Source organism: Lathamus discolor, chromosome 3 (assembly GCF_037157495.1).
Source record: "Lathamus discolor isolate bLatDis1 chromosome 3, bLatDis1.hap1, whole genome shotgun sequence".
Lineage (NCBI taxonomy): Eukaryota > Metazoa > Chordata > Aves > Psittaciformes > Psittacidae > Lathamus > Lathamus discolor.
In genome coordinates this window covers 146145851-146158576 of record NC_088886.1, presented here as the reverse complement: position 1 = coordinate 146158576, position 12726 = coordinate 146145851, and the positions used below count along the sequence as shown (strand labels likewise).

Here is a 12726-nt window from a genome sequence, read left to right as displayed (position 1 = left end):
TCAGCCCTGAGTTCTGGGCTCAGATTGCACCTGGTCACACAGTGGAAGGGAGAGGACTGTGGTCCTATGCCAGTCTTGAGGGCAAAGCTGAATAATAATGCAAAAAATAGGAGAAAGAAGCAATAAAAGAGAAAATTCTATGGGTTTTGTTGTTGTAGGCAAACCCTGACTAGGACATTCCTAGAACTGTTCATTATCACTAGCGATGTATGATACTGATTGAATCTTTAGAATAGAATCATAGAAGAGTTAGGGCTGGAAAGGACCTCAAGATCATCCAGTTCCAACCCCCCTGCCATGGGCAGGGACACCTCACACTAAACCATCCCACACAAGGCTTCATCCAACCTGGCCTTGAACACTGCCAGGGATGGAGCACTCACAACCTCCCTGGGCAACCCATTCCAGTGCCTCACCACCCTAACAAGAAAGAATTTCCTCCTTATATCCAATCTAACCTTCCCCTGTTTAAGTTTTAAGCCGTTACCCCTTGTCCTGTCACTACAGTCCCTGACAAAGGGCTTGAAGACCAAAAGTGTACAACGGCTCTGCTGCCCCAGCATCATAATCCTGTTTTTCAGACAGGATAGCAACACATTATGGTTGCAGCACAAAATCTCCCTCAACTGGTCTTGTTTTCTGTCTCACTGCTCCCAAGGGCCTGGGATCCAGAGGGACTTCATCCCAGGTTTGACGCTTCAGGTGCGCATAAGCATCCTTCTTCCATACCATCTTGAGGATTCAGGATATCTAACCCTAGCATTAACGTCCTCCAAGTGTCAGGACTCGATGAATTCAGCTCTCATCACCTTTGCATCGCAGTGCTAGAATCCTAGAGATGCTGAGTAAGTAACTGTCCCAGCTGAAAGGAGAGCAGGAGAAGGCACATATGCTATCATTCACTGTTGTCATAAAAGTCATCCACTGCTAGTTAAGGCTGACAGCATCTAAGAGTTATGAGGCCATCTACAATCAATGTTTGCAATTAGTTCACCAGCTTTCAGCAAAGAGTTTGTTGTTATTAGGATTTTATTTCCCAAGTGGGAGATGGTAGAGAAAATTTAGTCTTCCTATGCTAAATTGGCAACACACGAGATTGGGCCAATAGCTGCAGTTCTATCAGATTTATCCAATGAAATATTAATGGACTAAGCCTTCCCCCAACCATCTTTCCTTCCTCGTGGTGGTAGGTATTATCAGCCACATTTTTCTGATGGGGAATATACCTGTCTGTTGCTGCAAAGCAGAAGTCGAAAACAGTGCTTAGTCTTTCACTATACGCCCCATCCAGCACCCTCATCCCTTGATATCAGTGTAGAGGATGAAAACAGCTGAGGGTAAGCGATCATGTTGTATACAATACTGTTATCAGAAGGTGATGTCTTAGAGTGAGAGAAACAGTTTGGAGTTGCACAACATTTGCAGCTCCCTAAGAAGAACTACGATGTGTGTCTTGCCCCAGGTATGCTGATACACATCAGTTGTCTGGCTAAGATCTGTTCCTTCACTTCTCACCTACGTTTCTTGAAGTAAGGTGAAATCCCACATGTCATTAAAGAAGGCCTGTGAAAACCTCCCAGAGCAAGTATGTCTTCAACCAGAGCATGCTCAAGTGACTGATCAGATTCCTGTTGACCTATGTAGCTTTATGTCAGGCCACAAGAACAGAACCGGAGGTATTAGCCCTCTCTGTGTATAGCGGCTTTCACCTCTACAATACTTCATTCCCCTCCTGTCAGGAAGCTGAAACCATTATAGATTTGGTTTATAGCTGATACAGACAGATAAAATTGCACAAAATTCTCATCTGTTACTGTCTCTCTAAAATCGTGCATCTTCCATAAGCTCTGCAATGCCATCATCTGACATGGGAGAGCGGCTGAAGCGCTCCCTGAGCACCACCAATACAGAGAAAAGGAATTTCTGGACCACACTGATCTGCAGGAAAAAGAACAACTTCTTGGCGACACTATGGCACACTTACACAGCTTCACTACGTGTTTACTAATAACCAGGAAAACTGGAGGCTTTTGAAATGATGTAGACTTGCACCTTCACGTACTTTACTCCTGATAAAGGTACCAAAGCCTCATCTCCTTTTCCCCGACTTTTCTCTGTCAGCTGTGTAATATAAATCCTGCCCCTGTTCTGTGTCTATTCCTCATGAGCTCAAGCTGGTTTAGCATGTAATTCCTGTGTCTTTCTCACTCTGACATTTGCCACTACTAACCTGCATCTTTTTTCCCCCTGCATTGGCCAGACAGATAGAACATATACATGATAGTCTAATGACTTTTGGCTATTAAAACTTCCACTGCAACAGTGCTTCCTTGTACCCTGAGATAGCTGCCCTACTAACTAAAAGGGTTTTAGACACACCAGGCTGACCCTCAGATGTTCCTGATGACCCAAAGGTGTAGAATCATCAGTATACACTAGACAACATTGTAAAGAGCATACTGAGCCAATGTGTTTTACAGAACATGTTGGGCTATAGAGATCCTGTCTGCACTTGGGGGGATAAAGGTTTTCCAATTACTGTTGAAGGGAAGTAGCCGTATTTTTGATCTGATGTTCTTAATTACAGATAGTGACACACTTGAGACGAGCATGATCCTGATGCCTGAGGTACCGCTGCTGATCCTGCCCGACCCTGTTTATATTACTGGGAACAATGTTTTCATCAGTGGTTAAAAAGAATGATGGACAAAGAATTATGGAACCAAAAGTGGGAGCTACTGTTTCATGACTGACACATTATTCAATTGAGTTGAGGACCTAATTGAGGTGTGCTTGGCATGACACATGAAAGTACTCTAAGTGCAGAGGCAACCTCTAGGTTCTGCTACTGCTCAAAAGCAGATCAGATCCCACTCTGAACTTCCACAGCTCTAGAAAGCTGTCATGAGTCTCTTGGTCATTGAATTTCTCTATTGAATTTCTCCCTTGCTACCTGTTGGATATGAGCAGCTGCGGAAAGGCCTTGGACTTTTGACTGCAGCATGGAGAACGCTTCTGTTTTGCTCTCATTTCAGCAGGGGCAGGTTCCAAGTCCTTCAGAAACAACTGGTCATTTGCTTTCCTGGTCACCTCTCGCTCGGTTTTCTTCATGCTGTTGTTAGAAACAGCACAAAAACTAGTGAAGCAGAAGGGCCTAAAACAGGCTTCCCTTTCTAACGAAGCAGTTTTTGATGAGCTAACAACATAAGGAAGTGCAAATCTCAGCTGTGCTGGTCCCATGACATCCCAAACCTTAGGCATAGCAAGTAGCATTCTTGAATGCATCAAAATCTTGTCTTTTAGCATTTAATGTGAGATGTTACAAACTAACGAAGAGGAGAAATGTATGATGCAGTGTTGCTGTAAACCAAATATACAGATGTAAAATAATTAAGCATAAACTGGTCCATACAAATGCACGTCAATAAACCCCAGTCTGATAAAGTGATTTATGAATAATTCTCTAGAATTACTAAAAAGAATGATTTCTCGTCTGAGGCTCTGGAAGTCTTGAGTCACATTGTTGTGTTTTGTTTTCTTCTCTTAAAAAAATGTCTTAAAACACATGGCTTTACAGCTGCTGCTTGGAAAATATACACCTCCAAAGTCTGACTTTCATTTAAATACAAATGTACAAAATGTAAACTGAGACGATAGAGAAATTTACAAAACTTTCCTTTAAAAATAATAAAGACAAAATTCAGTTCTAGTATGATGCTAGTTAAATACGTGCAAGTAGTCATGTTCATAGAATTTCTATTGCAATGTTCTAAAGAGACAAATTTGATTCACACAGTCTTGAGTGCCACCTCCAAAAACAGACCTGAGTGGAAAATTCTTCTTAAAATGCGAGGCTCCACTGGAAGGAATGGATAGAAAATCTCCTTTTTGGGAGATCCTTTTTCTTTTTCACTCGATGGTGGAGGCTCTCTCATCCATAGAAGCGCCATAGATCATAGTGGAAGGATGCAACATGTTGTTTCATAAAACTGAATTGGAACTAGCTGCTTCCGGTGGAGTTTGAACTTACGTGATTTGAATTTATGTGGTGATTTAAGCTGGCCTTTGAATTTGAAGAACTCTTTGAATTATTCTGATGCTGTAGAAAGAGGAAGACAATGACAATTAGATTCCTCCAATATGCCATTCTTTCTTTTAGTCTAACACTGTTCATTTTAGGGTGATAACATAATGGACCCGACTGCAAGATTTTTGTTTGAAGGCCTTTGGATGTAAAATATCCTTCACCTTCTTACCCATATTCCCTCTAGGTCTGGAGAACCATGGCAGTTCTTGAGGAACCTAGCAAAGAAGACTCACTAGAGCTCCAGGATTCATAGAATCATAGAACCATAGAATAGTTAGGGTTGGAAAGGACCTCAAGATCATCCAGTTCCAACCCCCCTGGACAGGGACACCTCACACTAAACCATCCCACACAAGGCTTCATCCAACCTGGCCTTGAACACCGCCAGGGATAGAGCACTCACAACCCCCCTGGGCAACCCATTCCAGTGCCTCACCACCCTCACAGGAAAGAATTTCCTCCTTATATCCAATCTAACCTTCCCCTGTTTAAGTTTTAACCCGTTACCCCTTGTCCTGTCACTTAATTCACTGTGAAACATCAGGACCTACTAAATCTGATTAATACAGAGGACACCTGCCAATGCTCAGGTATGGTTTTAACCCGACAGAAACAGATTGGTCTGGGAATGTTACTTAGATTTGCAAGTGCTGCCTCATGGAAGCTGTACATCACATAGTATCTGGTCTGCTCTCTTCTCTAGTGTCTCGGTTTCCTGCCATGATTACTGCACTCAAAATATGCCTTTTCTCTTCTTTAAAAACAGAAATCTAGGACTTTCACAAAGAACTGATGAAAACCATGTAACCATTTCAAAAGGCATTTCAGTATACTACTGAAAAATAGATTGGCTGAGAAGTTTTCAACTGCTGGAAACAAAGCTCAGGAACAACACCGGAACTTCTGCTGGGAAAACAATATCAAGAGGTAGATGGGAAATGTGGGATATGCAGTATAAAGTACCACCTGTGAACTGGGCATCTATGGGATTTTCCATGTCTTAGTCATGGAAGATTTTACCTGTCTTTTAAATATTCTCTGTAGCAATCCTTTCTTGGGTGGCTCTGGGGGGTAGCTTTTGTTTAGGTCTGGTGAAATAGTACCATTTGGTCCAAATACATTCAGTTCTTTGAAACACTCTGTTTCTATCATCTAGTGGGAAACAGTAAGAAACAAAGAAAAGAAATTATACATCTGCATTAAATACATTGCATTAGGCCCAGGTTGTTCAAAGTCAGGATCAGGAACAGCAGCTTGAGCAATATGTTAGGAGAGTTACCAGTTGAATTCCTGCTCTTGGCTATAAAAGGCAAATAGGATGTATGAAAAGGAAAGGCTAAGTCTGCTCTGCATGTGTGCACATCAGCCTTATTCGAAGCTGCCCCATAAAGCTTTCTGTTCTTCAGGCCTGTGAAGAACATTGGGTAAAGACAGGAATACTCACAAATCCCCAGCTATTAGCCTAAGTAGATCTCCTGTTTGATCCAGAGCTGGATTATGAACTCAACTGTTGGCTATGTTTTGATATCAAACAGAAACAAAACCCCAGATCTGGAAACCCTACAGCAGCTGAAGGTCCAGAGACAACTGCAGCAGCTGGGATGTGCTGCAGGTAAAAGACAAAGGGTGAGATCAGGATCACCAATGGAGGAGCCATTAGGACTTCCAGCCAGCCCACAGAAGTTCCTGAGAGCTGGTGTTGAAACACCTCAGTAGAAACCCAGGAGAAGGAAGTACAGTAGGATCCTTGCCAACTTACACAATGCAGAGCCAACAGATGCAATCACCTGAACCTGACATCTGTGGTATGTTACAGATCTTGAAAGAGGCCATTTGTAACTTATGAGAGCATTAGAGTCTGGCAAGTTATCCACTAGCTATGTATTAATGGAAATACACAGCTCCTCTTAAACCATCTGTGTTAGGGGTTTTACTGGAGTAATTTTACTATGATACATCCTTACCTCATTTTGCCATGGAATAGACACTGATCCTGTGGAAAACTTGGAATAGAAATCATCATCTGTTTGGTCCAGGTTAACTCCTTTCACTGTGGAGAATTGCTCGATGTCTAACACATCCTTGCAGTATACTGCTCTGGGCTATCTCAGCACAAAGAGAAAACAGAGAGAGAGCGCAAAAGATATTTCTGAGTCTGACCATGTGCTTTCATTCACAGATTCAGTCAAGTGAGAATGCCTAACAACAAGTGACTATCTGTGTCCTGCTTCTCTAGACCCACTCTGTCCTCATGGTTTCCATCAAAGGCTAGCTTCTCTTTAAGCATGTTAAACTTCCCATATGAAGTCCTTAGAAGCATCAGCAAAGCCAAAGTGGGTTTTAGTCATCCATGTAGCATATGGTTAAGAGGTGAGGGAAAAGGACCGAAAGAGCAAGAAAACAAAAGTAGGTCCTTCAGTAGTCTTTTCTAGCAGTAGTACCAGTAGTAGTCTCTTCTAGTAGTCAGTACCCTCTCTATAGAAGAGTGGCTCCTACAGGAAAGCAGTATGCTCGTGAGTGACACACTGGAGACAGCTCTGAAAAGGGAACTCAAACAGAAGTGCTCCTTCTGCTCAGATAGCTGTGGAGTTTGCAGCTTAAAAGTTTAGAGGAATGTATACTAATTGCTAAAGAAAACAGAAGAGGTTTGGCATTTTTCCATTGTTTTCATTAATAGCTCGGCTGCTGGAAGCTGTCCAGAATCACCTCTATTAACTCCTTCAACTGGGCTGCATTTCTTCAAGCAAATACTCAAATGGCTTTGCCTTTTTAAACTACTTAATTATCGGTGATGACAGAGACTGGACTCTTTGCAGTGACGCCGCTTTTAGCTCCTGTTCCAGCAGTCAGCCACAGAAAGCAGAAATAGTCATCACCTGTCATAGTGTGGTCATCTGCGTGCTCAAAGTGCTCCCATCAACAACACAGCTATCCTTTGATGCGTAGGAGGAATTGAGGGGTGGCTGGTGGGACTAGCTTGACCTACTGAACTCAAACATGTATTGAACCCTACTGTCTATACACAGCACCATGACCGCACAGCCCAGGGGTCCAACCATGCAGTGTTTTATCTAGATCTGAGCAGTGTGACCAAACAAATCAAGCTGATTCCTGATAGAATTCCTATTTGTTGGAGGCTGCATCCCTCTGCATTCCTGACGGCTGCAATCCACAACATTTTTTGTGGAGACAGAGTAGTCTAGAAGAGGATGGAGAGATGTGGGTTGGATTACAACCCCTACCATTGGCTATATAGCTTTGGGTGGTTCAGCTGACTTCAGTAAAGACTTGGAAATCTACGGATGAAGTGCCAAATAAATTAAATTAGGAGCAGCTCTTGAGTTCCCAATAAATAGCCATAAAAATTTATGTGCCTCTGCTTTAGCAAATATGTCTATCAGAGGTGCCTCCTGGGCCTTACATGCCACAGTTAAGCTTTTAATACACTCTGGCGGATCCCAAATTCGAGCCCAGAATTTTCTCATTTTCTACATCAGAAAGAAATAGTAGCTTGTCTCCTGTTTCTTCCCACTAAAGCAGGTCGTAACACCACGGGCTAATTGGCAGGCAGAACTAGGCCGCATAGTAAAATGTAAAGCAAAACCAGAGCAGCTAAAGTAAACTTTTGTAGCGTTCAAACCACTTTGGTTTGGTGGAGTTTGCAGCAACGTGAATGAGAGCTGCCAAGACGATACTTTCCTTAATACGTTAAAATGGCAGTGTTTACTTAGAACCATATGGGAACTTTAAGGATAGAAGATCCAGCCAGAAAGAGAGCCCCGCAGGAGGAAAACAATCAGACAACTCTGCCCTGGGGTAGAGACACCACAAAAGGGTGGAAAATGTTTTGTCATTGCCAATGCAACAAAGACTTTAGTATGCGCAAGATGGGTGTGAAAACCTGAGTAAGGACCCAGTGTTGGGTTCGGTGCCCCATGGACACTAACAAGTTTAAAATGCTGTCTCAAGTCTGAGCTACCTCCTCTGCTTGAGGTGACACTTGGTATCTGAACCTGGTTCAGACTCTGTAACTAATGCCTGTTTTTATGATGATCCAATCCATTCCTCAGTTCCATAGAGCTTTGGACTTAGCTTCACCTCAGCATGTATATCCATCTATCTGTATGCATACATGTGGCTTTCGTTGATGGTTGTTCCAACCACCACCCGGTCCTTACAATACTACCGCGGATATGGGGATGCAAAGGTTCCCAGTTTAAAGTCTGGGACTGAGGCACAAAGAGATCAAGTGGTGTCTCCAGTGTCACACAGGAAGACTGTGGTAAAGTGAGTGGGAAAGAATCAACTCCCAGGCCACCGCCCTGTATGTAAGCCCACCCACCCTGCATACACAAGCCTACAGATGAGCTCTCCTCTTCCTCCCAGCCTCCCCACTCCATCTTCCCAGGGCAGCTATTGATGCAGAGAGTGACGGCAGCTCTCAGGGACAGAAGATACTTTGGAAACAAATCTCTTGAAAGAGTCCCCTGGAAGTTCTTCCTATTGTACTCACATCAGGGACAAAGGGCGGATCCAGCATTCCTGCTTCTAACCGCTTGAAATTCATGCTCTTGAAAAAGGGGTGCCTCTTCACTTCTGCCGCGCCTTCCCCTTGACACCCTAGCCGCTGCTTCACATCCTTGGTGAGGAGCTGAAACACACCAAGAGGAATGGAGAGGATGTCAGAAACGCAAGAACTCCACAAGCATATTTTTATCTCCAGTTGGTTTTGAATGTGCCCAGCGGGAATTACAGAGGGGAATTGACGTTGCTGTTACTTAATGGCCCAAGTGAAATGGATGGGGAGTGCACTGTTCTACGTGCTGGTGAAGCCCTTTGAAAATTACCTGCTGTAAAGTGTTTACAGTCAAAATAGAGACTTGCTTCTGCTGACTTTCAGTGAACACTTTCAAGAAGAGGTCTGACATACCCTAATAACATATATAGATGCATATTCATGAGTCCTGTGTGCTTCTTAGTTGTGTTTTTGTTCCTGTTACCAAGTGTAATTTTCTCATGTTGCTTAGGCTGAATGACTTCACCATGGAATCGTATTTCCCTCCATCCATTGCAGTATATTCTACTACATCACACGTCACAGTGAACCAATCATGGGCTTATCTCTGCTGAACTCAAGGGGAGTTTTGTCCATGGAGCCAGCACTGGTAACCATCAGGGTTATCTGTTTTCAGAGAAGACCAATGCACCACCTCTGCCCACTACAGCAATTCCCCCGTTTCCTCGGTACCTGTAATGGAGCAATAGACACTGACCGAACTCAGCATCCTTGGGCTATTAGATAAGAAGGTCCATGAACACAAACACAGGGGCATAGGTCCTGCAAGACCTTGTGTAGATGGACTAATTGATCTGCAAGGGATCATTTCAATGGAAGAACAATTCTGGCACTCACTGGTGGCTGAGGAGACAGAACATGCAGGCAAATCTTCTTATATCATCTTCTTATAAATAATATGCAAAGAATCAAGGAGGCTAAAAAAGTGTCTTAAGAGATCACATCTAAATAATTGAAGAGAGGTAGAACTCAGCATGCAAATAACTGGTACAAAACCAGCATCACCTGGACGGGGACATTTCTAAGTGTATCCCTGACTTCAGGCAATGCTGAAAAGTAAAGATTCATAAATTTGTTTCTTTTATTCCCCATCCACTCATCATTGACTAGATGACTGCTGAAGGGCCCTTCCAACCCCAACTGTTCTATGCTCTTTGAGGAACCCTGCAAGATGCTCTCTTAAAGGAGGGAAAATACAACTGCGAACTCACCGTGATGTGCACAGAGATTTCAGCTGCTGGTTAAAGAGATGGATGACATCTGCCTTGGTACAACAGAAAACTAAACATGCATTGAAACAAGTCAAGGATGGCTTTGTTGGAGTGTCCACTTGTGGGGAGACAACAAGCTTACACTGCACATCCCGGAGGAAGTAACACCAGCCCTTTTCCATAAGCAGGGTATCCCCCCTGGAGCCGGGCACGCTTCCGGCAGACACCCACAGCCCCACCACCACCGCTGGCCAGGGGCAGGCAGCGGGGTGGGCGAGGATGCCCGGCGCGGCCCGGCGGAGGGAGCGCGGCTGCAGGGAGCCCGGGGGCCGCCGGGGGGCAGCAGAGGAAAGTGCAGAGCCACCGAGCAGCGCGGCGGGGCCGGGGCGGCGGCCGGGCGGGGCGGGGCGGTGGCCGGGCACGGCCGGAGGCAGCGAGGCGTTGGCTTCGCCCGGGGATGGAGCGCGGCGGGTGAAGCGGGGTGGGAGCCGCGTGGGGGCTCTTCCCTGGGGCAGGAGGGGAGCGGTGCCCTGCGGACGGAAAGGTTCACGCCACACCTCCTCTTCCGCCTGCAGCTTCGCTGCTCCGAACCGGAGCTCAAAAGCAGCGATCTCCCTTCACCGCCTCCCCAGGTGGGCTGTGCAGAGCAGTGACACCGAAAGGATTAGCAAAACTCGCCGGGAACGCCTTCCACGCCCATGCAGGACATGGGGTGGTTGGCGTTATAGAATCATGGAATCAACTCGGTTGGAAAAGACCTTTAAGGTCATCAAGTCCGACCGTTCCCCAGCACTGCCAAGGCCACACTAACCCATGTCACTGAGGGCCTCATCTACATGGTTTTGAACACTCAGGGACAGTGATTCTACCAGTTCCCTGGGCAGCCTGTTCCAATGCTTAACAACCCTTTTGGTGATTAAATTGTTCCTAATATCCAGTCTAAACCTCCTCTGGTGCAGCTTGAGGCTGTTTCCTCGTCTTGTTCCTCTGAGCCCATGGGAGCCCCCCTGGATAAATCCCCTTGGATCTTACCAGGGTACCTTGACAGCCAGGGCAGTGAGCACATGGAGCTGTACCATGCAGCACCTGGCTGGGGCTCAATTAGGAAAGCAGGAGGCAAATAGCTCTGGGAGGGTGGGAGAGGAAAAGAAGTGTTGCAGGAGATCAAGTAGACAATCAGGTGCAGCGCTGCAGGAGGCTGGGAGCGGGGAGCCAGGCACCTTCCCTGCCAAGGACTGTTTTTAGGCTTTCCAGCTCAGGATATGCCTCAGTACCCTCTGGTTTTGTTGCTCTCTCAGCCACATCATCTCAAAGAGGAGAAACCTTGAAACAACTGCTTGTTGCTAATGTGAGGCTGCTGATTTTTCCTCTGGTGTCTGGCTAAAGCCGAAGCTTTCTTGTCCTTATCACGGGTTTACGGGGCCACAGCTCTTTAGGCTTCTCTGAATGCTCTGCCACCCCCTGGGCATCAGTGGTTTTCTTATCGGGCTTCCACAGCCTCCTCAGTTCTGCATTTTTGTTGCTAGGGGCCTCATTTCCAGCCTGAGACAGCAAACGGCTTTGACAATCAGTGTGCCCCATGTGTGCATTGATCATTCTCCAGCCAGTCCTGAGCAAGCTGCAATGGCAGAGGCCAAGCATCCAGAGGAGGTGATGAAGGGATTTGTGCGACATAGGAGTTTTCTGCTCAGCTCTTTCTGCCTCAGCAGTAGCAGCAGCAATAGCCAGAGGAGACTGTATGGATTGAGGGATGGGGCAAAAGTGAATGGTTCTGGCTATAACAGCAACTTCCAGTTTCCAGATAGCAACATCCTTTTCTTCCTCACAGTTTCTTCTGCCTCTGCTGCGGTCGAGGTGGTGACATCTGCTCTGACTGGTCACCATGACTGGCTGAGACTGAGAAAGACTTGAAGAAACATCTCTATGCCTTTCTATCCTCTGAGCACATAGGTTCATGCGATACAGCACCATACTTATCCAGCTGATAGGAAAAGACCTTTCGTGGGCACTTCTCTCGAGCTTACTTTCCCAGAAAAGAGGGATGTTTTGCTTTCAAATCCTTGCATGAGACTTGAAGCTCTCATGGTGTTGATGCAAGGTTTCTTGTTGTGGGATTTTAGAGGGTTTAGGTTTGGGGTTTTTTTCTTTTTAATCCCAACAGGCATATGGATTTAGCCTATGTGAAGAAGATTGCTTTGGAATTCCCAGCCAAGATCTGGTTTGCTCTGGTGTGAATGGGCAGAGAAGACAAAAGTTCTTTTGATCTTCTATTCTCATGTTAAGACTTTCCTGACAGGTGAAAAGAAGACTCTGAAGGCAGAAGAACCACTTTTACTACCCATGTCTCTGACTTGGACAGTAAAAGGCATCACTTTTGGAAGTGATACCCTGAAGCTTTTGGGAACAGTGATGTTGAGGAGCAGGTTGTAGTAGAAAGGGGTAGATCTGGACTTGCCTGCAGATGATAAAGGAGACCTCTGAGTTTCTGCTCTACAAGTCAGCTGTGCAGGGAAGAAGAGGGGTGACTTTACCATCTGTGCAGCCAGTAATTCTCCTGCCTCTGGATTAACTGGGAAGACCAGGGTAATCTGGGAATTCACCCTTGCCAGGCTGCGAATGTTAGAAGTTGGCTGGAGTTTGTGGTCAGACAAGAGGGTAGTTGAAGATAGAAAAAGGCAGTCTGGGGATTCTTGGGCTCCTCCATGATAAACAAGGGAATATTCAGTAACCTCAGCTGCAAGATGGGAAGTCTCTGGAGCATGAATGCAGTTGGTCATGGGTGGCTGAAAGACCCAAAGGGAAGCAGGCCGCTGGGAATAGGCTGGGACTGAAAGATCACAGAAAGGAGATGA

At 45.4% G+C, this 12726-nt stretch overlaps 1 protein-coding gene across 2 annotated transcripts in view; it reads right to left on the bottom strand.

The window, feature by feature from the left end:
* Positions 1 to 3435: 3435 nt before the first annotated feature.
* Positions 3436 to 12726, bottom strand: part of GRK5 (G protein-coupled receptor kinase 5) — a 167321-nt gene continuing 158030 nt past the window's right edge. For both annotated transcript variants that reach the window (XM_065672377.1, XM_065672378.1), the window contains 4 exons: positions 8601 to 8738; positions 6052 to 6189; positions 5108 to 5239; positions 3436 to 4099 (listed from right to left, as the gene is read on the bottom strand). In XM_065672377.1, coding sequence (XP_065528449.1) covers positions 4001 to 4099; positions 5108 to 5239; positions 6052 to 6189; positions 8601 to 8738 — 507 coding nt within the window. In that variant the 3' untranslated portion in view covers positions 3436 to 4000. The remainder of the gene's footprint in view (positions 4100 to 5107; positions 5240 to 6051; positions 6190 to 8600; positions 8739 to 12726) is intronic.